We start from the raw sequence: 25,103 nt of genomic DNA, 5'->3' as shown, positions 1-25,103 counted from the left end.
TGCTTGATTAAAGCTTGGGAAAAAAAGGTTTTAGAAAATACACTGATTTAGCTCTCCAATGAAGCATGGAAAGTCACAAAAAAAGAAATGGTGAGTTCTCTACTTCCCATTATAAAAGTTCATTAAATAGGACATAAAACGGGCCATATAACTGATAGCAGGAGCGGATCAAGATTAGGAATAACTGAGTCAACACCTAGTAATTAATAATAGAAATTATTTAAAAGAAAGTCAGGGAAGGTAAGATCCTAAATACCCTTTTACATATTGAACTGTACCCTTTTCTGAGCTCTGTGCACAAAAAAATCTGGACTGCTAGCAGGTAGTGTTCTCTAAGAAGTCATAGAATCCTCCTCTTACTTAAAAATAATAATGAGACATATCATGTGGTGTGTATCTTCTGTGGCTCTCATGCTGCCCTAGAAATTTCAAACCCACATAAAAGAATTACTGAAACTCCAGCATCATATGTTTAACAAGTAGATTATTGAAACTATTTTACTCTAAATAATTTCTTGTCAACATATTCATATTTATCAACTCAGTAGGAATGGTGTCTTTTAAAATATTTAAATAATTCCTTACTTCAGTTATCCCTGTTCTTATAAGGCATTACTGAAAAGCAAATGAAAATGATTTTGTTTGGTTTTAGTCACCTTTTTATCAAAACCAAAGTCCTTAAAGGTTGTACTAGTCATGCAGTATCTCTTGTGATGAGAAGCCTAAAGAAGTTTTCTATTTTATCATGCCTGACACAAAAATATTGATTCAAAAGCAACAATCTTATCTTAAAAAGGTTTCTTATAAAACATTCCACTGAGAAATGCAGCACTTGGACAGAAATAAGTTTAAATTAAATTTCCACTTAGCTCTCTAACCCATCTGAGGGTCAGTCAGTGGAAAGCACGAAAAGCTGGAGATATGATACCTGAAGTAATGATAGCGCAACATTTCGGTAATAACAATTCCTCAGAACTGAGTTGCTTCATAGTTTTCTGCATCAGGTTACCACTGCTATGGCTGTGATGCAGAAGGAACGCAAGCATCTTTGTCAATGCATGTAGAAGGTCAGATAACAGAGTCACTTGTTTACCCTTTCCCGTTACCACAGGTTTATTGTTTGTACACAGAAAAATGCTGCAGGAGAATGCTTGGGCTATTCTGGTGCGAAGCCCATGAACACTGCCATGGATTTGGCTTCAGAGTACAAGGGTTTCCTGAAGTTATAAAGTTGTTGCAGGGACTCCAAATGATAGTATTGAAGTTGCATCTCAGAGAAGCAGTTCTATCTGTTACCAGTCAAAAACAATACTTCAATGAAAATCCCGGTGTGTTATCAAGCTTAATGCTTTAATGTTAGCTGTATTTTTTTTCCTTTGGAGTAGATATTACTTTAGATGTACAGATACATTATGTTAACAGTCACAAATTATAGTAACTGGAGTGAATTACGAACTCCTGGCAAGGATATTTGCATATGCAAATGCTGCTGATGAAGAAACAAGAACATCTATAACCAGTAATAAGTTTATTGCATATGAATGGCAGTGTGTACATCTTAAAAATTTCAAATTTGTTTAAAGACAATGGGTTTTGCCAAAAAATTCCTGTGTTTCCAAGAATAAGTTGTTACCCTGCTGTGGATTCTACAAGTCCTGAAGAACTTCAGGCAATGGTATTCTTGCTATTCAGCCGAACTTTTTGCATATCTCTTTGTAAAATTGAAGACCGTGACACTTCCAACCTGTTTTCCCGTGCGTAAAGCTGAGGTGGTGGCAGTTGTTTGGCTGGAGATGAGGTGTGGTGTTCTCCTTCTGTACAGGGTCGTAAAACTGCATAACTGACAAAACAAAAGCCAGGGGATCAAAGGAATGGCCATAATATTTTCCAACTGGGTCAATTTGTTTTATTCCCGTTTAAGTAAAATGCATATTGATTAGAGTTGAAGCAAGGGCTGGATTTTTTTAGTCTTTTCTCTTACCCAAGTGTGACCCAAGATTACTTCATTAGTTTAGCAGAAATCAAAATTAAATCAAATCCTGTCCAACATAACGATTTCCTTCTACAAAATCACATTGGTGGAGTTCCATAGCAATGCGTGATTTTAGTGTACAGAGACTGCCTAGTTTATTTAACAAGAATGCTTATTTTTTGTTAATGATTATAACTGTTGTTTTTAGAATTCTAAACGTAAATTCTGTTTTACTGATACATGAGCTAAATACACAGCCTTTCCGAAGTAACAAACTACTTTATACTTAGTATATCTTTATAATATAAGAACACTCTTTTTATGTTTTATACTTGCTACGTAGAAAATAAATTCTTAAAACTTCATTTGCGCCCTCACTAGAGTTATATAAAATTTGAATGCACTATGTGAGAAGGATCATTAGTATCGTATCAAAGTGGGGATTGGTCTCTTCTCCCAGGCATCAGCAATAGGACAAAGGGCCATGGGCTTAAACTCTGCCAGGGGAAATTTAGGCTGGATATTAGGAAGAAATTCTGTGCAGAGAGAGTGGTCAGGCATTGGAATGGCTGCCCAGGGAGGTGCTGGACTCGCCGTCCCTGGAGGTTTTTAAAGTGAGGTTGGACATGGCACTTAGTGCCATGATCTAGTCAATGGACTGGAGTTGGACCAAGGGTTGGACTCGATGATCTCTGAGGGCTTTTCCAACCCAGTCGATTCTGTGATTCTGTGAAAGTGTTGTTTTACCTCATGACGAGCCGTGTCAGATCCGTGAGGTTTTGTATGTCTGGTGTTTGTAAGCACCGATGAACGAGGTTGCACACCTTGGATAACGAGGGCTAACGCAAAACACAATGATGTGAGAAAGGAAAGGAAGAGGAAAGCAAGTTGTCCGGTCACGCGTTGTTCATTGTTTAGCTGATGTCTTGTGTCAGCGTAGAAGTGAGTCTAGAAGAGGTGTTTGAAAGGTAGCAGCCTTCAAATTAACACAGCAGTGCACATTCCTTAGATGTTGTATGACAAATCTGTACTGATGCAATCTGCCGTTTGAGACATTAGCAGCTATGTGCACAAATAATATATAGTAGTTGTCTTACCTTGCTACCAAAAGGTTCCCATGTGGCACTCTGAGAAGTTGGAGACAATAAAGTAAGAGCTGTAGACATTTGTCAAAGTTGGCTTTTCTTTTTGAGATTCTTACTTGTTTTCTCACCTTTCTCAACAAATTTTTAAGTAAGCGTGTGCTCTAATTTTCCAATAAAACTAGTGAGAAAGACTTGAGACTCATTTTCAAATTAGAGTTTCGATCTGTTGTGAAATATATTTGATTAGTGTTCGAATATCTCCAAAAGAGCAATGTCTGTAGCGAATTCTGCTCTATTGAATGGATTTCATCTTGTAAAAAGCTGGAAAGGAGGCAGGGAGGAGAAATCCATCCCTGTAGTTTACATTGTCTTCCAGATTCCATACGCACCAGTGGAGTCCTGCCTATCGAGACTGTTATAACAAGTAGTTTCTCAGTATGAAGCAACAGGACTACTTAAATATGAATTTCCAGAACTTGGGTTTAGAATGGTATAAGCTTTTTGTAAAGAATTTTTGAAGTGTTGTTCTGAGTCTCACCAAAATACTCCTGCATGAACTTTGTCTTGTAAAATGAATTATCTGAAGGTGGTGTCTGACTTTCCCACTGCAGGAAAGTCAGAGTAGCATTTTCAGCCCTTTAGATCCCCCGTGGTTTTCCTTCCATGTCGGTAGGAATAACCAGCCCTACTGCTTTTGGATTTTGAAGCACTGCTAAACAAGTGGAGGGTGACAGCCCCTTGTTCTAATCACTTTTGGGTGCCCACACAACAGAGCTCAGTGAAGAGATAAGGGAGATGTGTGATAAGGATGGTTCGGCCGTGCCTCTCCTGAGTATTGACAATGGCATCCAGCGGTTCTGCGAGAGGCAGTGGGGAATGTGTGCAATGGCACACACTTTGCCAAAGGATTTAAACATTATTTTTATATATGTAAATAGATAAACGTACAGATATATATATATATAAATATATATATATATATCAGATCAGTTTCTGCAAGGAAGACATCAAGAATGAATTTCCAGTTCTGCTTTGTTGCTCTGCCACAGTAAATAAATACATATACATACACACACACACATATATATATAAATAAATATATCTATAAAAATATATAAAAATATATATATATTTATATATATATAAAATATATTCTTTTGTTTGGAGCAAACCATGAACATGGAAAAATCACATAACTGTTTAATCTGGAGACTGCAAGAGATTATTTACTTCCCTGCTGATCTGGCAAAATAATAGTGCTTTAGACTTTGGAATATGATTGCCTGTTTAATAAGTAGAGGGCAGCAAATGTCAGCTGTGTCTGCTTGTCAGAAACTGAGGAGGTTGCTTGGACAACAATCTAAATGATTATTTAGATGTTTTGGTCCCTTAGTCAAGCCTGCCCTGCAATATAGGAGCTTGCAAGGAGAGGTCAAGGTGTACTTAGGCTTCAGCCCGCGGGGCAAGTTTTCCCCCCATCCTCTGTATGCACATGGGTTTCCTACTCCAAAATAAACCCGAACGAGGGCTTTAATTCTGCCGCTGAGCTAACATGTTTGTAAGCCCTGTTTGGCAGCCTCGGAGCGCCGCAGGCAGCTCACAGCTGCCAGCTTTCATCTGCCCCCGGTTCCTCCGGGCGCTCCGCGTCACATGCTGTAACCTGAGGGGACCGAGGCGCACCTACTAAATCTTCTGTTCCTCTGCCCACTCAGTCTGGGCGCTGCACATTGCACCGGCAGCAGGCAGCTGGCCATCAGCGATCAGCTGCAGCCCTCCTGCTGATCGGCCTTCACCCTCTGCTTTGTGCGAGCCCCCCACACAAAGATCTACCCCCGGTACCTACGTCTCCTTCCCCGCTCTAGTCTGGAAGGATATTTGCATGTTCTGTCATCTTACAATGGCAGGACCTCGTTTGAAATGCATACATTTCACTGCATTTCGTAAAATCGTGGAGTCTGTCATCTGTTTCTAGCCTGTTAGCGGCAGATGAAAGAGTTCATGGGAGCAGAGTTAAAGCTGAAGTTGGAATCGTAGTAGTAAAATTTTTAAAAGAGTGATTTAAAACTTCCTTGCCAGCACATTTTTGAGAGAGCTGATGTATGTGCATGCAATACTTTTGTGCGTGTTCACGTAATTGATAAGATACACACATTAATTTTCACAGCTGTCTTGAAGGATATTATATTTAGCAGACTGTAAACTCAGATACAAAGAAACCATCTGATTCTGCAAATCTGCTTTGTAAAGGTATGCTATCATTTTCCTACAAGGATTGTCAGCATCTCCTGCCTGCCTGTGCTGGGATGTGACAAGTTATCTACTTCCATATGTATGTATTTATTGCAGAGTAAAGTGAAGGTTAGCTTTGTTGTCGTTTTCAGGTAGTTTATTGTGGCAGAGTTTTAAGGAATATTTAATGCAGTTAACAGTAGGGTAAAAAGTGTCAGTTTTGACTTAATAAATACTAAACATTTCTGTCTGTAGCTAGGTTGTATGTACACTCTTCTCCTAAACTACAAGCCAGGTGGCTGGTCAGTGATGTGTAGAGGTCATGAAATGCGTGTTAGCATCTATTTCTTATTTGTAGTTTAGTCTTGTCATCAAAAATACCTTTGTGTCAGCCTGTGAGAGTCTCCCCATAGTTACATCATCTTAGTTGAATAATGAGATACTGGTCAACATACCCTGAAAAAGTAGTTCCCCTTTAGTAACAGTAATTTTTTTAATAAATATAAATGTATTATTGCCATTCACAATGTAAATGGTATGCTTGTTTTTCTCCCTCAAGTATGGCTTTACTAAAGTTAGATATGATTATCACTAAAATGTAAACATTTGAAAGGTAGCGCTGTATTTTTAACATTATTAGGCAGTTGAGTAATGATTTGTAAGGCTTTTATTTTCATTTAGCGTTGAAAATTGCTGCCGAATTAACTTCTAGTTTTCTGTGGAAATGACCAGAAATGTGAATGGGGTTTTCTGGAATGGGAAAGTATGTTGTGCCGACAAGTGTCTGTACTCTGAGGTGTTACAGCTTCCTTAAAACCGATATCTCAGTATCTGTAGGATTGAAGTGAAGCAAATTGAAAAACAGTGTGATGCAATTACAGTTCGTAGGTTTATTGACTCTGCACAGCCATGCGAAAATCAAAATAAGCAATGTGAAGTACAGAGCAGGCTTCCTTACACTTCTGTGTCCTTTCCCTTTGCAAATGGTAAATCTATTTATATTCAGAGATTTATTTTCTTGAAACAGAAATAACACTGTGTAGATTTCTGAAAATTTCCCTTCATCTTTTGATGTACTATCAGGCTTTTAAAGGGCTTTTCATCCTATATGGCCGAAAGTTGTATTCGTATGTCTAGGTGCATGAAAATATATTAATTTCCCAAAAACTGAGAATGATTTTAAAAAAACCCCTATCCTGAAAGAAGTGCTCATATCTGCCAAACATGTCAGACAAGTCAAGTAAGTTTAGGAAGGTATCAAATAAACACAATGGGAAATTAGGCTGAAGATAAAAACTGAGCTCAGGTGTTAATTGTGTACAGAAAGATGGGAAAGAGGGAGAATGTTCACTTGATAAGAAACATAATAGAAGTGAGACTGGAACAGAGCACATTTTTATGAGAAATACTATAATTTAATCTATTTGTTTTCAAAATCTATGTTTAAATTCTGGAAAAGCTTGGTATATGTTTTCATAAGGAGCCCTTAGTCTTGAGGCAGCCCAGCACTTTGTGGCTTTTGTGGACATCTGCCAGCTCTGGAGAAGCCGAGATAGGTCCTCCAATACCATCTATAGGGATATTTGCTGGTTGATTATGACAGGTAATAATTAAGAGTGTTATTGAATACACATTGCTACTTCACTGTATATGTTGCTGTTTAATGAAGCAAAACTCTTTCAGCTTCGTGTTTTGAGGAAGAGTAAATTCAGTATTCAACAAAATTGTTCTCTCTTTTAATAATGGTCTGTAATTAGAAGTTGCTAGCTTCTTCTTAAGCAATATGCTGAGGGAATCCATTGTTTACTCGAGTACGTCGGTAAACATAAATGTGGGATGATTTTTTTCCACTCGAAGAATATAAATTGTTTGCATCTTTTTGCTATTTTACCTTTTCAATGATCTAGGTGACCACAACATAGAGTGGTCACTCTGGAGGACAGACCTCCAGCTTGTATGGAAACATCGAAAAAACATGCAGCTACACTAGCAAACCCCATAAACTTCTCTAATTTAGTCTCAGGTTGAAAACTTGTGCCTTATTTTAGGATGCAGGAGTTGAACTATGCTCTGGACAATACTACAGATGTCACTGCTCTGAGGAGAAAGGCAACTTCAGATCATGAGAGTCCTTCTGTCATGCTTTTCTGAGACAAGTTGTTAATCCCAGTTTTGTCAATGCATAATCTCAGTAATTTGCATAGAGATAAAATAGATTCACTATTGAGCTGACCTTGTGTTGTGCGCAGTCATGGTGCTCCCTAGAAGGTGCTGGGGTTTCGGTAATATATGATAGCGTTCTGCTCTGTATTTTTGATCTTTTGGTATAGAGCAATTATAATCCCTATTTAAATAGCTTCTACGTTATGCTATCTAAAATGCATCTGTTTCTGAAATTTATCAGTTGATGATTCTGGGAACAATAAAATTTCAGTGATCTGCTCAGCTGTACAAAAGAGGAAAAAATCATAAACGTACATTTCATAAATATCCTCGGGTCGTTTTAACTGAGGCATTAAAAATAATTCCTGAGTTTAAAAAATGCTCATCTGTCCATCTATCTGTGTGGAGAGATTCTTTCTGGTTAGTACCGAAAGTTGAAAAATAAACCTCCTACATCTGCTGGAGAAGGAAACGTCTGCATGGGCAGGGACACCAGAGTGCGGACAACATAGGGCAGACTGTGTGGCAAACAGGAGAATGATCCCACTGGTTTGTCTCAGGGATTTTTTGTGCCCTATTTCCTCCTAGTGCATTTTTCTTCCTGTCACTTTTTAAATGTGCATTCCTCATATTTCAAATATTACACATTGAATTCTTTGTCACACCATTGTAACTCTGGAGTAACTTTACTGATAGCAGTAGGAGTGTTCAAAACAAACAGGATTTGTCCCTCTGGTATTAGATATAATCTCATATCAAGACATCTCCTGTGGACGATGATGATTTATTGTTGTCAGCTACATTTAACATTGTTACTTAAATGCAACATTTTTTTTGTAATTATACCTACAAAATAATCTGTGTTTATGTATTTGAAAATCAACTAAAAATTTTGTGATTTTGCATTAATCCATCGTTTTGCATATTTAGCATATATTTCCAATCTCCTCACTTTCATTTTAAGATGCAAAGAAAAACGTCGGGCTTTTTAATGCACCAAACTGCTTTCTTTTTGCAGTAGTTTCACATTTAATTACAGCTGTCTTTGATAATAAATGGTGTGCCAGAGTTTGCAATATATTTTATAAAGCCACGTCCTTTGGTGAGTTGGTTACTGAAACAATAAGCGTTTGTGACAGGTTGTTTGCTGAATACTTCCTCCGTGCATATGGCAGATCATAGTTCAGTTGTTAGCAGATTATCCATTGTGCCTTGATGTTAAAAGAGGATACTTTGCAGGCTGTGTTTAAAGCTGTTCTGCACTGTCCTAAGAATGGCTGCATTGAGCGGGATCTAAGAGAAGTTAGGGAAAGTTCACATGTACTAAGAAGGGGGAAAAAAAGAACACAGCAAATAGCTTGTAGTGATTTTAGCGCTCTGCTCATGATCTCTGGTAGTATTTATTGTGTGCTTTTCCACTGAATTTCAAACTGCTTTGAAACAGTTAATCCGTTCCGCAATGGAACATCATTAAATATCATTCAAATTTCTAGCTAGAAAAGAACCTTTAAAGGCACGTTAAACCAGTGTTACTTAGGGGCTAGTATTTTAATCCCATGTTTTTAAAGCTGGACTGGTCAGAAAAGTGAGAGGGTTTTAGACATCAGTATTTTGAACATGAATTTTACAACATAAGGAAATTTTACCCTATTAGAAGAGGAAAGTCAGAAATACTTGTTTTCAAGATTGTGAGGACGAGGAACCTGTAATGAGGGGATAATCTGTAGCTTTCCTCACTTATTATAATGTGCCAAGGAATAAAGAGCAAAGAATATAGTGGAGTTTTTCTGTGAAGAATTAGATTCTGCTGTTGGTGACACACATTTTAGACTTCTAAGATGTTGAAGGATCATTAAGATCTAAATGAAAGATCCAATTTGTAACAAATTGGTAACTATCTAAACCCCCATGTGTTCTTTTGGAGATGGGGAGAGTATTTTTGGGAAAATCATAAGGAAGACTGACAGATTTAAAATATTTTACTTGAAAAGATGGATGTAAAGAGGTACATTTTAGATAATCTCATTTCCTTTTTAATGCAAATCTGATTCTTTGATTAGTCGCTCTTTTTATTTATCCTTAGACCGAAGTTAGAAATTATTACATATTGAGAATGTAGGCATTTTTACAATGCAATAAGAATAGTGCAACTATTCCACTCATTTTGTCTGTTGGTGAAAAACTGTTTAAAGGAAAAATAATTTTGAGTAGAATTAATCAAGGGATTCTCAAAGTGCTCAGCTTAATGTAACTGCAGTTCTTTAAAGCATAAAAACAAGAGAGAAAACAAATACTGCCTGTTAAGCAGATGCTTATTCATGGAGGATAGCTGCTCTTTGATTTTGGAGAGGTAGTGTGACTTGCAGTTGGAAACCTTGATTTATTGTGTCGTTATTTATATCTGCCATAAATGAAGAATAAGCATAAAACATGAAAAAGGAAATTAGACATTACACTAGTTCTCTTACTTTTTGTGTTTTATTTACATGAAATATACATTTTTTTAATGGTGTGTTGCTGTGCCTTTTGTTGACCATATCTGTACGCCAGGTCTGTCTGCTTGTTTCCATTGGCTTGTCATGTTCACTAATTAGGGAACTGCTGCATGATTCACCTTGTTAATTAGAGGGACTTGCACACAAAGGCCCTTCGGGCAGTGCGAAAGAAGAGCCTAGCACTAGTGCCCTGAGAAAGCTACAGCCTGTGAAGTAATTCTTCTCATCTACCTTCTATTTTTTATTTGAAATGAATAAATCATTGAGATTTTCCTTGTGGAGTGAGAATGCAAGAATTCACATCTTTGTAAGATGTAAATTATATGTGATCAATAGAAGGGGATGACTACTGTATTGTACTTACAAGATTCCCTAATTTACTACTTGTCAGTGTATGAAAAATGGCTTGAAATATTTTGTCCCCACACTGTGGTATGTTGTTCCCTTGATCTGCAGGAGAAATGAGCAGTAGCGGCTTTGCCATACTTAAATCTAAAATAGAAAAGATGTAGATTATTTAAATTTTGAGCTTGTTTTGCATGCCCAGTGGAACTCTGATTTTGCAAGTGAACCCCCAGTTCTACCCTCACGACTTTTAAGGGGAGAAGAAGGTGGGTGTCTGGATATTTTCGTTCCCGATATCACTCTGCCTCAAATCCCACTTTTGAAAAGAGCGGCATACTTGCTATATTGTGTATTCTTTAGTTGAATATAGTTTCAGAATAGATTAAAATTGTTTTTGTCATGTCACTTAGACTTGATCAAGCCTCAATCCAGGCTGCAAAAAAAGGATATTGCAGTAGAAGTGCACAACCAGTTTCTATACTACACATTTCCCATCTGCTTATGACACTTCACAAATTCACTTCAATGCCATTCTCTCTAACTATTTGATTAAAATTACTTATTACAGCCAAATGATTTTTTAGTGGATTGCTACATTTGCCTTATTTGCCGGCAGTTTCAAGATGCAGCTTTCCCATGAGAATAGTAGAGGACTGGCGTCAAAATCTGGGCATTTTCTTTTGTAATAATCTAGTTAATAAAGCCTCTTACCAGAATTTCTGAATAACTAGTATTTTAAATGCACTTAATTTCTGCTGTTCTGTTTTGTGGCAATGCATATAGGCAGAGAATTTTTTCTAAAAAATAGAAATATTTATTTTGAAAAATGAGGAAAGTGCTTCAGACTGACTTGAGAGTTTTATGGTATGACATATTGTTGCTCTTCACTTCCATGGAGCTGAGCTCTTCCTACATACTCAGCCTTTAGTTGACTTCAGTGATATACTAAGTTCATGCTTTTCCCATGTTTTTCATACGGTTCTGGTGTACTGGTTCTTAATTATTTCAGATTTCAAGCTTGTGCCAGAGATGGACTAGAAATAATAGCGGCAAAAGGCCATGCTATGCTATCCAAACTGGCGATGTGCAGATGAAATTCTTGATCAGAGTCTCTTAGTACTAACACAAAGTTGTAGCAGACATGGCCAGTTTTCACTATCCGAGTAGCTGTTGTATTACTCAGATACAATGAGAGATTCTTTAAAAGGTACTTCCAGAAATGTTTATATCAGAGATACTTCAGCATCTGAAAACCAGAGCAATTGATTCCTGTTCCAATAGAACCTTTAGCAGCGTGTGGCAGTGGGCAGCGTCGCCTCGGGGCTGCTGCCTGCGCTCCAGCTGCCAGCCCGGGGAGCAGACAGAAAGCTCGGGTGGGAGGTTCATCTGAGCCTTGTATTTTCCAGTGCATGATTTTGAACAAGCAAAGCTTATTTCCTGCCTGAGTTAGTTCCCATTATCCCCTTGTTTCTGTCAGGCCTCCCAAACTAAAGCCACAGCTCAACAAGCTTGCTGCTCTTTGTAACTCTAGTCTGTGACTCTGGGCATGACTGTCATCCATACAGGTTTTCCCTGTGTTTTATATTCCCATAATCCTATTAAAGCATCAGTTTCGGAGCCCTCACATAGTATCTGGCTTCAGGGGGAAAAGAGAACATCCTAGAAATGTCGGAGGATAGTAAACCCCCACCTAGATTAACACAGAGCCTGGGAAAAGCTCTGAACCAGCCTTTCTCACCAGTGCCCAAGACTGGGGATATTCTTCTGTTGCTTGCACCTGAATTTATGAGCCTGTGGATAAACAGTCAAGATTTTTGGCAGATATTCTTACCAGTCATATTTATAATGTTATGAGTATGTTTGTTTCCTTTGAAGAAGATTTGTAGTGGTCCATTGTTGTGCTGCTCCAAAATAAAATTAAGACAAATAGCAAAAAATAAAGTACCACATATTAGGGAAATTCTTCCAGAAGTTTTTCTTGTATTACAACAAGTAAGTTACCAGCATCTCAAAAAGTGGCCAGCTCTGTTAGCACTGATCCTGCCACTTGCCTGTGCCTCAGAATCCATTTGCTCAAGTGATCTGTGTTTTGATCAGCAAATCTACCAAACACCACTATGAGACCTGAAAAATATCAAGGCTTAAAAATAGGGGTGTCTCCAGCTTAATATGAACAGCCTGGAACTGGAACTACTGAGGAGTTGTTGTTCAAGTAATAGTATAACCAAAACCAGACAAAATGTGCTGGAGCCCCAACAACAGTTTTGAAGAATGAAGAAATGTAATGACTAAGGTTACTGGAAGGACAAAAAACCCCCTCATTGTTATAGAACTGTTTCACAGGCATTTGAGGGATCTCTTACAAAAAAAACCAACCCAACCAAACACAACTAATTACTATAAATTATATACTGTAGATAGGAGTATGTAGCTTAAGAGATGCTTGGAGAGTTGTAGAAGTAAATGGTTTTAAGTTAAAATAGTGCATTGTATTTGGAAAAATCAACAAGGCAACCAACCAAGGATATACAGAATTAACAAAAAGCGGTTCACTGATACCCATAAAGAGCATTTGTTGATTAAAGGGACTAGTGGGATATGGTGAATATCAAACTATTTGGGTAACAAAATAGTATTACAGGGAAAGTATGTTAAAAATTACAACACTTTTAAAAATCACTCTTAATTTTTTTGGTGAGCTATGAGTAATCTTTTAGGGAGACTTCCAAGAAAATGAAACCTATGAGTATGAAAATATATATGAATCAGTTCAGACAGTATGTGGTCTTGAGTAGGAAGGAGATAAAACTGTAGTTTACTGATAATTATTTTTAAAATTACATGAGTAGTAAGGAGATAAAATTGTAGTTTACTGATAATTATTTTTAAAATTGCTTTTAACTAGGTAATGTACATGACTTTAGAAAATTACAATTAAGAGATTTCTTCAGGGGAAAAAATGAAAGGCAGGATGCACCTGACACTTTCTGTGTTGGAAGTTTGACATATATTGTGTTGGAAGGAACAGGGCAAATGTTAATGGAATTTTTGAGTAAACTTCTAAACCAAAATGAAATTAGATGTAATAAACACAAACGTGTATTGTAAGAAAGACACTTGGTCAAAAGTACCACAGCTAAGGTTCCAGAACTGTATTCAGATGCTCATTATTTTGAGCAACATTCATCTTGGGGGCTGAAATGTTCCCAGCTTAGTCTTTGCCCGGGGTGATTTTTTTTCAAACACTCTGCAATAATTTTTGACTGTTGTTAAAAGTGTGTGGAACAGAAAAAAAGCAGGAAAAGGGAACAAACCCAGCGTGCACACACCTCTTTCAGTCAAGTAAAACCTCAATCTGCTTCACATAGATGTACAACCGTTGCAGGTGATGACTGGAGCTTTCAATGAGTTGTGGTAGAACACTTGTGGAGAAGTGGCATCCAGCTTCATATTGAAGAAAATGAGATAAACATTCACAGTTCTGCCAAATTCTAAGAGTCTCACAGAACACGTTTGGTGGATGATTTGCTATTACACATATGAAACTCCTCTGGTATTGCATTATTGCGGTGCCACTTCTAAACTTCAGCTACGTGGGGCTGGTTCCTTGCCAGTCAGTGTGCAATTGCTATAGAGGTTTTGCTGACTTTTAGAGACTCTGGTGATGCAAAGGGAGGCAGAAGCATCGCGCAGGCATTCTGCAAACGTTACCTGTTTTTCAAGACTATCTGAAGTTCACTGATGTACTGATTTTTCTTTATCATTGTCCTGGACTTGTTGAGGTTACTGCCGGCATTTTTAATGAGTTTCATTTTTTTAATTGCACCTTCTGCTGTGGACATCTCAGGACATGTGTAATGGTTCTGCATTTCAGGCTCTCCTCAGCAAAAAAAGATGTTTTTCCAGGGGGCGTAATCACTGTCTGAGGCTGATGGATATTGTTGCAGAACCATCAATTAAGACAACCTTTTTCCCAGCATATGACCCTGTTATCAGGAATTAAACCATCCATCGCAAACAGAATTAGGAGGGATCTCCTTTGATGCCTATTGGCTAGAAATCAATGCTTAAATCATTGTTTATATGATCTTGCTTTCATCAAACATTTCTGCCATTTAGTGCTTTCTCTTGCCAGTGTCCTGTCCGGGGTTCATTCCTGGCTGTCTTCATTCTTGATTGCAGTTTACAGTCTGTCGATATTTATAGCTTCTGTTGTGCTGTTAGCCTCTCTCTGTCCTCTTGCTTCTTCTTGGGCGATTATTCTGAACTATGTTGGGAATCGAGAGTAGCCAAGCTCTAGTGCTTTGTGGGCTGAGTTGGCTCTGTGACTACAGAAACTTACTTTTACAACTCAGCTTCTATTCCCATATCAAATCAGGTATTTAAACATATCCGACTACTTGCTCAAGCTCTTCCTTTATCTTCACCGTCATCTCTGTCACTGGGTTATTTTCCTTCCAGGCCAAAAAACATACCCGATTTCTGCCTATAGGTAGAGAAGCACCTCCTTGAGCTTTCTCTCTCTCATGTGATGCTACTCCTCGGCTCCCTTTTATTTTCGGAAGTGTTTATATGTAGACTTGAATTGTTAGAGTTCAAGTCACCCTCTTATTTCTGCTCACATTGAAGGGAATTTCTCCTGGCGCAGTCCTTAGGAGCTGCAGCTCAGCTCCTTTTTCCGTCTACATCTCTGCTTTAAACAAAGCTAATTTCAGTTTGCTGAGGTTTTGCCCTCCATTTGGAGCACATTTCACCTTCCTTTCAAGATGGTTTTTGCTCACATTTTTGAACAACTCGTGTCTTTCCGAGGAGTAGCGCTGTGCCTCGTTTGCTGTTTGCCGTTCCCTTTTCCTGGGGATTCAAGTGAGCAAGATTCACTGGGATGTTTGCACAGCTGATGTTATAACAGACTTTTATTTCTTGTGGGAGGTTCACTTTTGTGCTTGCTGAAGAGCAATAATTCTCCGTCGACAGTACAGACCCCAGCCACTACCAGGCCATTTCATTTTCTGGGTTGGAGAAGGTGTTTTACTTGAGATCTGTGGGTGTTTATACCAAGCATCCAACATTTGTTTTACAGTTGTCTTTCCAGACCAAATTCATACCTTGAACCAATCCATCGAATGTATTCCTCTAGCTGTAACTTTGTTGAATAGACTCTTGGTTTAGCTGATCTTGTGGAAAAGTGGAAAATAATCTTTACTGTTCTCTGTGGTTATTATAATACTAGTTAGAGTAATAGGGGGACATAGGGGATATAGTTGTTAAAGAAAATTAATCTATACTTGTGTGTGAAGTGGCTGGTTTCTTCCAGCTGCACAGGCTGCCACAACTGTCGGTGGAAGGAGAAATCTAAGAAGAGGATATATTCACACTATAGATTTATTAATATCTCAGTGGCTGTTCTCACAATGGCTTGTAGTGGAGAAAAGGCTTAAAGTGAAAAAGGGTTAAGGTAAATGCTTGGTTTCTCTTGCAAAATTATTTACAAAACATGCCATGAATAAATGTATTCTTGGGTTTTGGAGATTATTAAATCTGATTTTAAGATCTAGTGTTGATACTTCAAATAGACATATGGCTGTCTTCCTTGTGGCATATGGCTTGTGGCACTTCTTTCTGAAATACCTAAATGTATCCTAACAAATAATGATCTAAGGAAAACAAACTAGAGAATATCTGTTGTCAGCTTTACTTATTAAAGTAGTGAAGTAGTGTTCTTTTTGGGGTTTTAATGTATTGCTACCATCACAAAGAAGAAAATTTCATTGTGTGAAATAATATTGGTGCTTAATTGTTATACTGTACTTTTCATCCAAGGGGTTTCCATATGTTAAAGTTGTCATTAAGTGATGAAATACCTCTCAGTAGGTAAACAGCATGCTAAAAATAAATTGTGATCAGATAAGGAGCAAGGAACAGCATCTCATTTGTAAGCATTTTTCTTGTATAATATATTGGAACATTTGTCTGTATTTTAGATAAATATTTTGACTTTCAAAAAAGTTAATTGTTGATTAGTGTGGTTCTGAATGAAGCATCGCTTCCTTCCCAGAAGGCATACATTTTAATATACTATTGATAATTATATCCATATTAATTGTGAAGAAGGCAAGTTAAAGAATGATATTGCATCAGCCGTCCAGTATGAAAATGAGAGTGTGAATGAATGCAGTTATCAAATGGTTGCATCTTGTTGGTTGATGTAGTGAGCTAGATTAATTTCTGCTAAATCATGTTAATTAACAGGAAATTTATTTATTTTGCCAGGATGTATAAACAGGTGCTTCATTTGTTTAAATATCCAGAAATTATTAACTGGCTTAGTTAGAAGATAAACTGTATTGTAATAACAGGCTGCTTTCCTACTTTAAAATATAATTGATCCTGTAAAGTAAGAAACTTAAGTAGCTTTAATTTCACAGGTACTTTTATATATCTCTGAGTATAGAATAATAGAATCATTTTGGTTGGAAGAGACCTTCAAGATCGAGTCCAACCACAACCTAACTCTGGCACTAAACCATGTCCCTAAGAACGTCATCTACACGTCTTCTAAGCCCCTCCAGGGCTGGTGACTCCAGCACTGCCCTGGGCAGCCTGTTCCAGTGCCTGACAACCCTTTCCATGAAAAAATATTTCCTAGTATCCAATCTGAACCTTTTCTGGCGCAACTTGAGGCCATTTCCTCTTGTCCTATCGCTTGCTACTTGGGAGAAGAGACCAACACCGTCCATGCTACAACCTCCTTTCAGGCAGTTGCAGCCAGTGATAAGGTCACCCCTCAGCCCCAGCTCCCTTAGCCGCTCCTCGTAAGACTTGTTCTCTAGACCCTCCACCGGCTTCATTGACCTTCTCTGAACTCGCTCCAGCACCTCCAGTGATTTCAGAACATTGAAGATAGCTGCATTTTATTCACATTATTCTTAGTGCTGAGAATTCAGAGGGTGATGACTTTGCAAGTATGTACATAAAACTGGTTGCAAAGTCATTTCCACTTGATGTAGAGAGTACAGTTCCAGAGAGTACTGGGGAAAAAAGCCTCCACAAGTCAGGGTCGTGCATTTGGCATCTGCTGGTACAAGAGAGGTACATCTTTAAAGTAATCTCTGTTGACACCGAAGCAGAGTAATTAAATCTGCATTAATTACACAAGTCCCACAATACTGTTAGGCTATTCCAAAGAAGCTGCAATAAACATATCAGGTTTTATGACTATTAAAAATAATCCATATCTTTATGGCATTCATGTTGAATAAGATGTTAGCAGCCACATCACATGTTTAAATATCTTTACGAAAGGTATCGTGTCCCTTTCTTTTGAACCAAAGCCAAGACTGCCTTTTTTCTTTTTAAACAAAGATTATGGCTTGGGATAACATTTTTGATGAAGTGTCAGATGATGAGTAGGAAAGAGATTTGGTACAGATAATCTGACACAGGGCAAGAGAAAACAGAAGATAGTTGGAATGGGGGTATGAAGAAGCCAACAATGGTGGTTAGTTTGCTCTGGGATGTTAAATAACGCTCAGGAATCTTGTCAAAAGTCACACTAGTAAGTATCCATAAACTGCTAAGATGTTTTATTGTAAGCAAATTGATAGTTAATAGTAAGTATGCAAAGATGTTCCCTGAAGCCAACTGAAGCACGCTAACCACTGCAAGATTAACGCCTCTGGTAATCAGCATCAGGATCATAATTATTCTGATTATTCTTAAATGTAATTTTATGATCCTCTGCCTTCAGATTAACTTTTTTTTTTTTAAATACCATCGGTGATAAATAATTTTTAAAAGAGTGATAAGAATTTGTGTAATTTAGTATCAATCAAGTATTTCAGCACTTCAGTCGTTATTTTATAAAACATCGGGATACTGTGATCTTACTGATGATGGATGTGTGTTTGATGTATTTGAAATGTTTAGACCAACATTCATTACCATTTACATAAGCAGGTTGTTCTAGGCTAACACGTTTGTCAAAAATTAGTATGTGATATCAAGAACTATCTTTAGCTTTTCTTACTGAATAAAAAAGAAAGGATGAAGAACCTGAGTAATAAACAAGTGTAAACCCTTCTGCAGACTCTTGAACCTATTCCATGTAAAACAGCACCAAACACTTGGTAGGTTTTGAAGTGAGGACTGATTTGTCCCACTGTGTGAAATGTAGGGAAATGGCATGTTTTGCGTTACAGTTTGAATGTGCAAAAATAAAAAATAGACTAAACTCTAGTTGTTAGAGCAACTTTTCAGAGGCACTGTGTGCTCACAGTGCAGGTTGAAGCAATGACTGTATATAGCAGTATACGCAGTACAAAGAGCCAAGTAAGTATTAGCTTACTGTTGGTTGGAAAATGGTGATTTTGGATAAGATGCTCGTATGATAATGTTTGCACGATACCATTATGTATCAGACTGTATTTCTGACCTGCACCTTGCAGGAAATGAATACTGACTCCAGTGCAGAATTTCTTATTCTGTGAAGCCATCCACTTTACAGCTTCGGCCGAGATCACTCTAAGCCAGTTGGCCCTCGCTTAAATATTCATCAGACTTCTGATAATTGTGATAACCCTTATAGGCTGGCAAGCACGGCAAATTAGCAAAAAGATGATTGATCTTTTTTTATATGCAGTTTTATCTTCAACCTTTCCTGGATATATGTTATACTATAGTAATAATTTCTTCTCTAAGGTATTTGCCAGTATCTGGATTTGCACATCTATTTACAGTTGCCTTGAAGCCTCATAATTACAATACAGCTGAAATGTCCATTTTCTTTCCCTGACTACAAATAGGGATCAATCGAATTTTAAATGACTGCTTACGGGCTAGCTTCCGATCATGACCTTTGTAAATGATTAGAGCTCACCACTGTTGCTATCTACCTTGAAAGGGTAAGCGGGCAGGTCTGTCTAACTGGCATTTAATCTGGAAGAGAGCCAAAGATATTTGAGCTAAAAACCTAATATGAGTTGGCAAAGAGAAGTACGTATAGACCTTTGCATTATTATTTAGTTATTTTTCCACATTCCTTTTTTTTTTTTTTTTTAGGGAATTCTTTTATTCTGTAGATAAATGGGAAGTGTATTTGTAGATAATTTTATATTGGAGTTACGATAATAACTGAAGTTACAAAATACGTGGCATAAAAATGTGGAAAAAATGGGTGTTCAAACTCTAAATATACTGAATTTTCTTTTTCTGAAGAATGGGAAAATATGTTGGATTGCTAAAGAATAAACCTGAAAAAACGTTCTAAATAGGATACATGAAGTGGACCTGCTTTTTCTAGAGAGAAGTGAATGGAGAAAAGATACCAAACATGGGTCCCTTTTTTGCTTAAACCTCCTTTCATTTTAACATTGGCCAAGATAGTTCAGGCCACACTTGTGTATGCAGCTCACATTTAAGTAATGGCTGAGACACTTCCACCTACATTTGTCAGTTCAGTTTTATTTTAATGAAAAATTGTGCCTGTATCATACAATGTTTTTATTACCACTACTGAATTTCTTGAAGTTGTGTTCTGAGGGAACAAGTATGATGTACACGAGATGAAAAACAAACACTTCTCTTAATTTAGTCAGGGATTTGTGCAAACGTAAGGTTTTGAAATTAGTAAGAATGATTACTAAGAGCTATGAATGCTTTTATCTAATTAAAATCATATACTGTGTTACCTAATCAATTGTTCTTGTATTGATGATCACAATGTTTATTGAAATAATACTGTTCATGGGACTATGTCTCTTATTATTACTCTCTAAAAGGATTATACAGTCCATAATGAATATGCAATCTTACCTCTTTATCATGTGGTGGCCAGAGTATCTTATTTTCTGTAGCTATGTGGTGCAACTGGCAGGTTGCTTTCTTAGCCTCAGACTCGTGGATTGCTACCTGAATCCTCATCACAGAAAGCAGTTGAAAATTCAGCTTGTAGGGTTTTTGTGTCAGCATTACCTTCTCCTAACATTTAGACAGAAGTGTTTTATTAATTTAGATATGATTTTTTTTTGAGCGAAATATTAAGGACATTTGAAATATTCAAAGTAAATGTGAGATGAAATAAAATGTTTGAGATGCTTTTTGAGTATTTGAATTGGTATTTACACTCTCGTATCAGCCTTAAACTGGGGATGTATGGGTAGTCTATAGTACTTTCTGGTAATTTTCAAGGATAAGGATGGAGTTTTCAAAAACAGTTGAGTTAGCTGAAGCAGAAATCCTGTGGAAAGTCAAGGGAACTTCTGGATCTTCTTTATTACTCTAGTGCAAGGCTGCACGCTCAAATGGCATTTCTAGGAACAGCAAAGTACTGCTAAGGATTGATCACCTAACGCTCACAAGTCTGAGAATAACTTTTTGAAATGGCAACAGAATAAAAACTAAACAGAGTTTTTTCTCCCTCCGACAGATGCAGCAACAAGAACTTGCACAAATGAGGCAGAGGGATGCCAATCTAACTGCACTGGCAGCTATCGGTCCCCGGAAGAAACGGAAGCTTGATTCACCTGGACTGCTCACCATAGGAGGAGAGGTACATGGCTATACACAGAATAAGAGAATTGATTATTTCAAACCTACTAGGAATAACTAGAGATGCTGCATGTCGGTATTTTCAGCGAGCTGTGTAACTGCGCAAAGATGATGCACATTACTAAATTAGAAGGACTGTGAGTCTAGTTTATCTTGCTACAGTTAAGATTATATCTGCTCTTAGTTCTATTTTCAAGTGTTAGCTTTCAACAGTTAATTAAAGAATAAAGTTAATCATGAAGTGTAAGTCTCTCCCTTAAACAGCTCACCATCCTTAGAGTGGTTTTCTCCTCTGCATAATCCAAAGGAAACCAGAAAGAAGATTATGGCATAAAGAAATATCTGGAAAGACGTTAACTGTAGTTTTGCTTACAGTTTAGAGTGGGTTTGTGACAAATATACTGCCTACAGTAAGTGTGGGTTTGTGACAAATATGTGTCAAAACCTTTTACAGTATGGCTGGTTATCCCCTGCAACTGCAAAGACAAGTTTGTAATCATGCTGAATTTTATGTACTAGTAATAATATAATGTGCTCTAGAAGTAGAATCAGATTTGTTAGCATACCTTTCCTGTTATCTTGGAGGGAGCAATAGCTATACTACACAAGGCAACGCAAAATCCTCAAAAGCAGGTTATGTATTAACCCAAGTGGAGAACTACAGTGATGTGCTTGCATTACCTTGGATAACTCTTAACAGAGTACTGTGCTGTGTAGTACAGGTATAGTCGGGCTTCTTATTTCTCCTAAAAATGCCTACACAATAGGAGTTAAAATAGTTCTCCCTGTTATATGTCTGTTCTGATGAAAATGCAAACGTTTTGTTTTGAGTAACTGACTAACAGTTTTGGCTCCGACATTTGGCTGTCTAAATGCCAAGCATTTCCAAAGGCTTTTTTGTTTCCCTTTTTGGATAGCTTTTATCTGAATTCTCCGTCTCTTTTAATGTACTAAGATTAGTGCTAAGGAATTAGCTGAGCCAGGAATAGAAGTGGATCTTGTTTATACTCCAAAGTTGACTTACGACTTCAGATATGTAGGAGGTGCTCCTGTTTTCTGGTCAAATTAGTTTGAGGCTGAGGGAGCTTCCTGGGGTTGGTGTTGTCCTGTTAAATTCTCTTCCTTTCAGTCTCTCTCCTTGTCTCACAGTCCATATTCTGCTTTTCTCTGTACGTCTCTGCAAGAAATCCTGCAGCAACAGGCCAAAAGAACTTTTCATTACAAGCTCAACTGGATGGCTTTCACACAAGATAAAATAATTTGAACCTTCCGGTTGTACATGAATCCCTTCGGTTTCTAACAAATACACAGTCCCCAATTGTCTTTACTTCACCAAAGGAATATTTTTCCTAAGTATGAGAATTACATTTTTATTGTCGATTGCCCGTGTTTTAAAAAATGATCTTTTTTCAATCTTTTCATGGTATGATGAACCAAATTGTGATCGCCTTTGGTGAAACATTGTTATTCAGAGGTATATGCCGGAATGGGTTTGCGGTGAACAACTTCCCCCTTGCTCCAGACGCTACTTACTCTTCTGGTACAGTGTGTCAAGGAAAGACAAAGGTCTGTGGTAAATCCAAAGGCTTCTGGAGGATTTTTACCTCCTTTTCTTGTTCCTGTAACCCAGATTTTGCTGAACTTCTGTGTGTTATTCAATTGACAAACTATCCCTGAAGGTTTTGCCGATACATGATGTCCTGGATTCATGAATCATGTGGCTGTTCTGCCCGTTGAGCCTGCACTGCTCCCTTTGCTCTGCCCCGGCTGCCAACCACCCTGCCCAGCCCACACTGGTTCCTGGCTCCAAGCTGCTTGCAAGGACTTGGAGACCATATCTGGATTATTCAAGTCAGTCGTAGGAGCTGTGTCATGCATGCTGGCTGATAGAAACTCCATTTCTGTTAAGCTTCTGAGCTACTCATATGGCTGGGATGCAGAAACTAAATAAACTCCTCAGAGTGTTTGTCATGAAAAAGCTACTGGAAATTTGCATTGTTTATTTAAGACTATCTAATTTATCTTCTTTGGATTTCTGGAGATTATAAGCAACATAGAAAACTACGTCCTGTTTTACAGACAACCCCTTAGCCCAGTTCCACCCTCAGATGTCTGACTTCCACCGCGCTCCATGACCCTCTGATTTCTCTAAGCAATTTCTAAGCTTCTTAAATCCTTGCTACTGATAATCTCTGTTTGCAAGGCCTGACTTGGCAAGAGCTTTCTTGGCCTGCTCTCTTTTTTCTTTTTGTCAGAATGTCCAGTTTTTGTCACTGAAGTTGTTGGTCTCTTCATTAATCATTTTTGACATAAACGTCTGGTTTTGTTGCAGCTGGGATGCTGCACGTTTGCCGATCCAGAGAGATATCACTCACTGCACATGACAGTTTTTCCTTTTCTCAATTAACTCACATTTGAGATTTTACTTAGTCACATTGGCCTTTTTGGTTTTTTTCAATAAGTGTTGGATTTCAGTCCGACTTCTTGGTTCAACAGAAATACTCACAATTTCTCTTTGCAAGTAGGATCTTTTTAACGATACCCTTTTGATCCGAGCAGGTCGATTTAGGGAGTAGTGATGGTTATTTTACTGAAGAGTAAAAGTTGATGGAAAAGTTTAGTGTTTCTGTGATCAAGTACTATTTGTTGTATACAGAGAAACAGCTGTTACATGGCTTTTATAAATGTGAAGAAGCTTGTGCTCATAATTGCAAATATTTTTCCATTAGCACTTGTTCAAGAGTGTTTTCTTTAAACTTGTTCTCTGTCTGACATTGCAAGGGCTCATTTGGATTTCTTTGCTTCTTTTCAAGCAACACCTAAATAGACTTTTGTTTTCAGATGGCAGGATTAACTTAAGTTACCAAGGCCAGGCCCATCATTTGCCTCTTCTGTACTAGTACAGCTGGGCTTTTTTGATTGCTTTTACCTGGGGAGATAGAAAATCAGCAGTTTTGGGGTAAGGTTATTTTTCCATCGTATACATTGTTTGATTTGCTTGTCCATGCAGCCATATAAAAATTTCCTTTCCAAAAAATGTGGGAAAATATTTTATAGAGAAGTGAATGAGCAGGGGCGAGATGTCCTCAAATAACGCTGTCCCCCCATGTGTGATTGGTGTCGGACTGTGATTACACAGGAGCCTGAGCTGATCTGGCCCTGATCTCTATCCCAGTCCCTGGTAGTGCATTCCTGCCCCTTCCCTTTCATTGGCTCTTGTTGTACCCTGTGCTAACCCATTTCCATTTGATAAATTGGCAGGAAACTAACCCAATAGCAGTACAAAAGTGAATAGTTTCTGCTCAGCTTGCTGAAGGAGTTTGGCCTAGAGCCCAGCGAGCACCAGAAAAGGAACTTAGAACAAAGCAGAGGCAGCAAACTTGAGATCACCTACCCTTCATTCGCTTGCTTTTTAGTACCTTTCTTGTTGTCTTGTATTTTAGATCATCTGGAAACACAGCTTCCTCTGTAGCAGTCAGCAGCTCACCAGTAATTCAGCCTGCTTATTATTATAATGCAGTTTAGATAAAGAGTGGAAGAGAAGGGCTAAAAAGAAATGAGAAGCCTTTGGAAGATTTCAGCTTCTCTGCCTTGCAGAGTTGAAAATATTGCATTTGCAGAATTTTATAGTTTTTTTTAATTTATATAAGGATATGGGACAAAATTATTGCAAAATACCTTTTAATTGTTAGTTGTTTTTTGGAATCTATTGCATGGTTATCACGTTCGGTGTCTAACTCCTGAGCAACGTCATGCGATTAGGAGCAGTACCGCCTAATCCATATTGCTGTGTGAGAACTGTTAATTGCTTGTTTTGGTGCCCAGGATGGTAACGAGGATGGTGAAGGAGTGGATGACATACAGGAAAGGACAAACAGCACCCGCTTAGGCTCTTTAGGAAGCTCTTTAAAGCACCTCTACTGTCAGATTAAAACCAGTAAATTTCGAGCTGGATTTTGAATCTATTCAGTTCACATTTTCAAGCTTTTTTCTTCAGGCATAAGGCTTTTAAGAATTAGGATTTTAAATTGGTTTTGTTTATGAAATAGATATTTTTATGTAATTGTAAGAGTGAAAGCTTTAAGAAAAGCCTTAACCATCATAAGACTAGGTCACTTAACTTTACAAGTTAAATATTTGAGTAGTGCTAAGGTGGCAAGAATGCAGAATTTGCGTATTTCAAAGGCCCTCATTTTTTTTACTATGGAATTAAAGTGTAGGGGTTAAATGCAAGTATTTTTCTGTATTTAAGAACAATAATAATAATTA

At 37.7% G+C, this 25,103-nt stretch overlaps 1 protein-coding gene across 3 annotated transcripts in view; it reads left to right on the top strand.

Moving 5' to 3' along the window:
* The window catches only part of LOC308044820 (transcription initiation factor TFIID subunit 4-like), a gene marked incomplete at its 5' end in the record, with an annotated part of 133,471 nt that overhangs the window by 70,207 nt on the left and 38,161 nt on the right, over positions 1-25,103 (top strand). For all 3 annotated transcript variants that reach the window (XM_080351697.1, XM_080351696.1, XM_080351698.1), the window contains one exon: positions 20,713-20,835. In XM_080351697.1, the coding sequence (XP_080207823.1) occupies positions 20,713-20,835 (123 nt within the window). The remainder of the gene's footprint in view (positions 1-20,712; positions 20,836-25,103) is intronic.

This window comes from Nesoenas mayeri, assembly GCF_963082525.1.
Source record: "Nesoenas mayeri genome assembly, chromosome: 12".
Taxonomy (NCBI): Eukaryota; Metazoa; Chordata; class Aves; order Columbiformes; family Columbidae; genus Nesoenas; species Nesoenas mayeri.
Note: the sequence above shows the minus strand (reverse complement) of the source record. Positions and strands in the feature narration are given on the sequence as shown.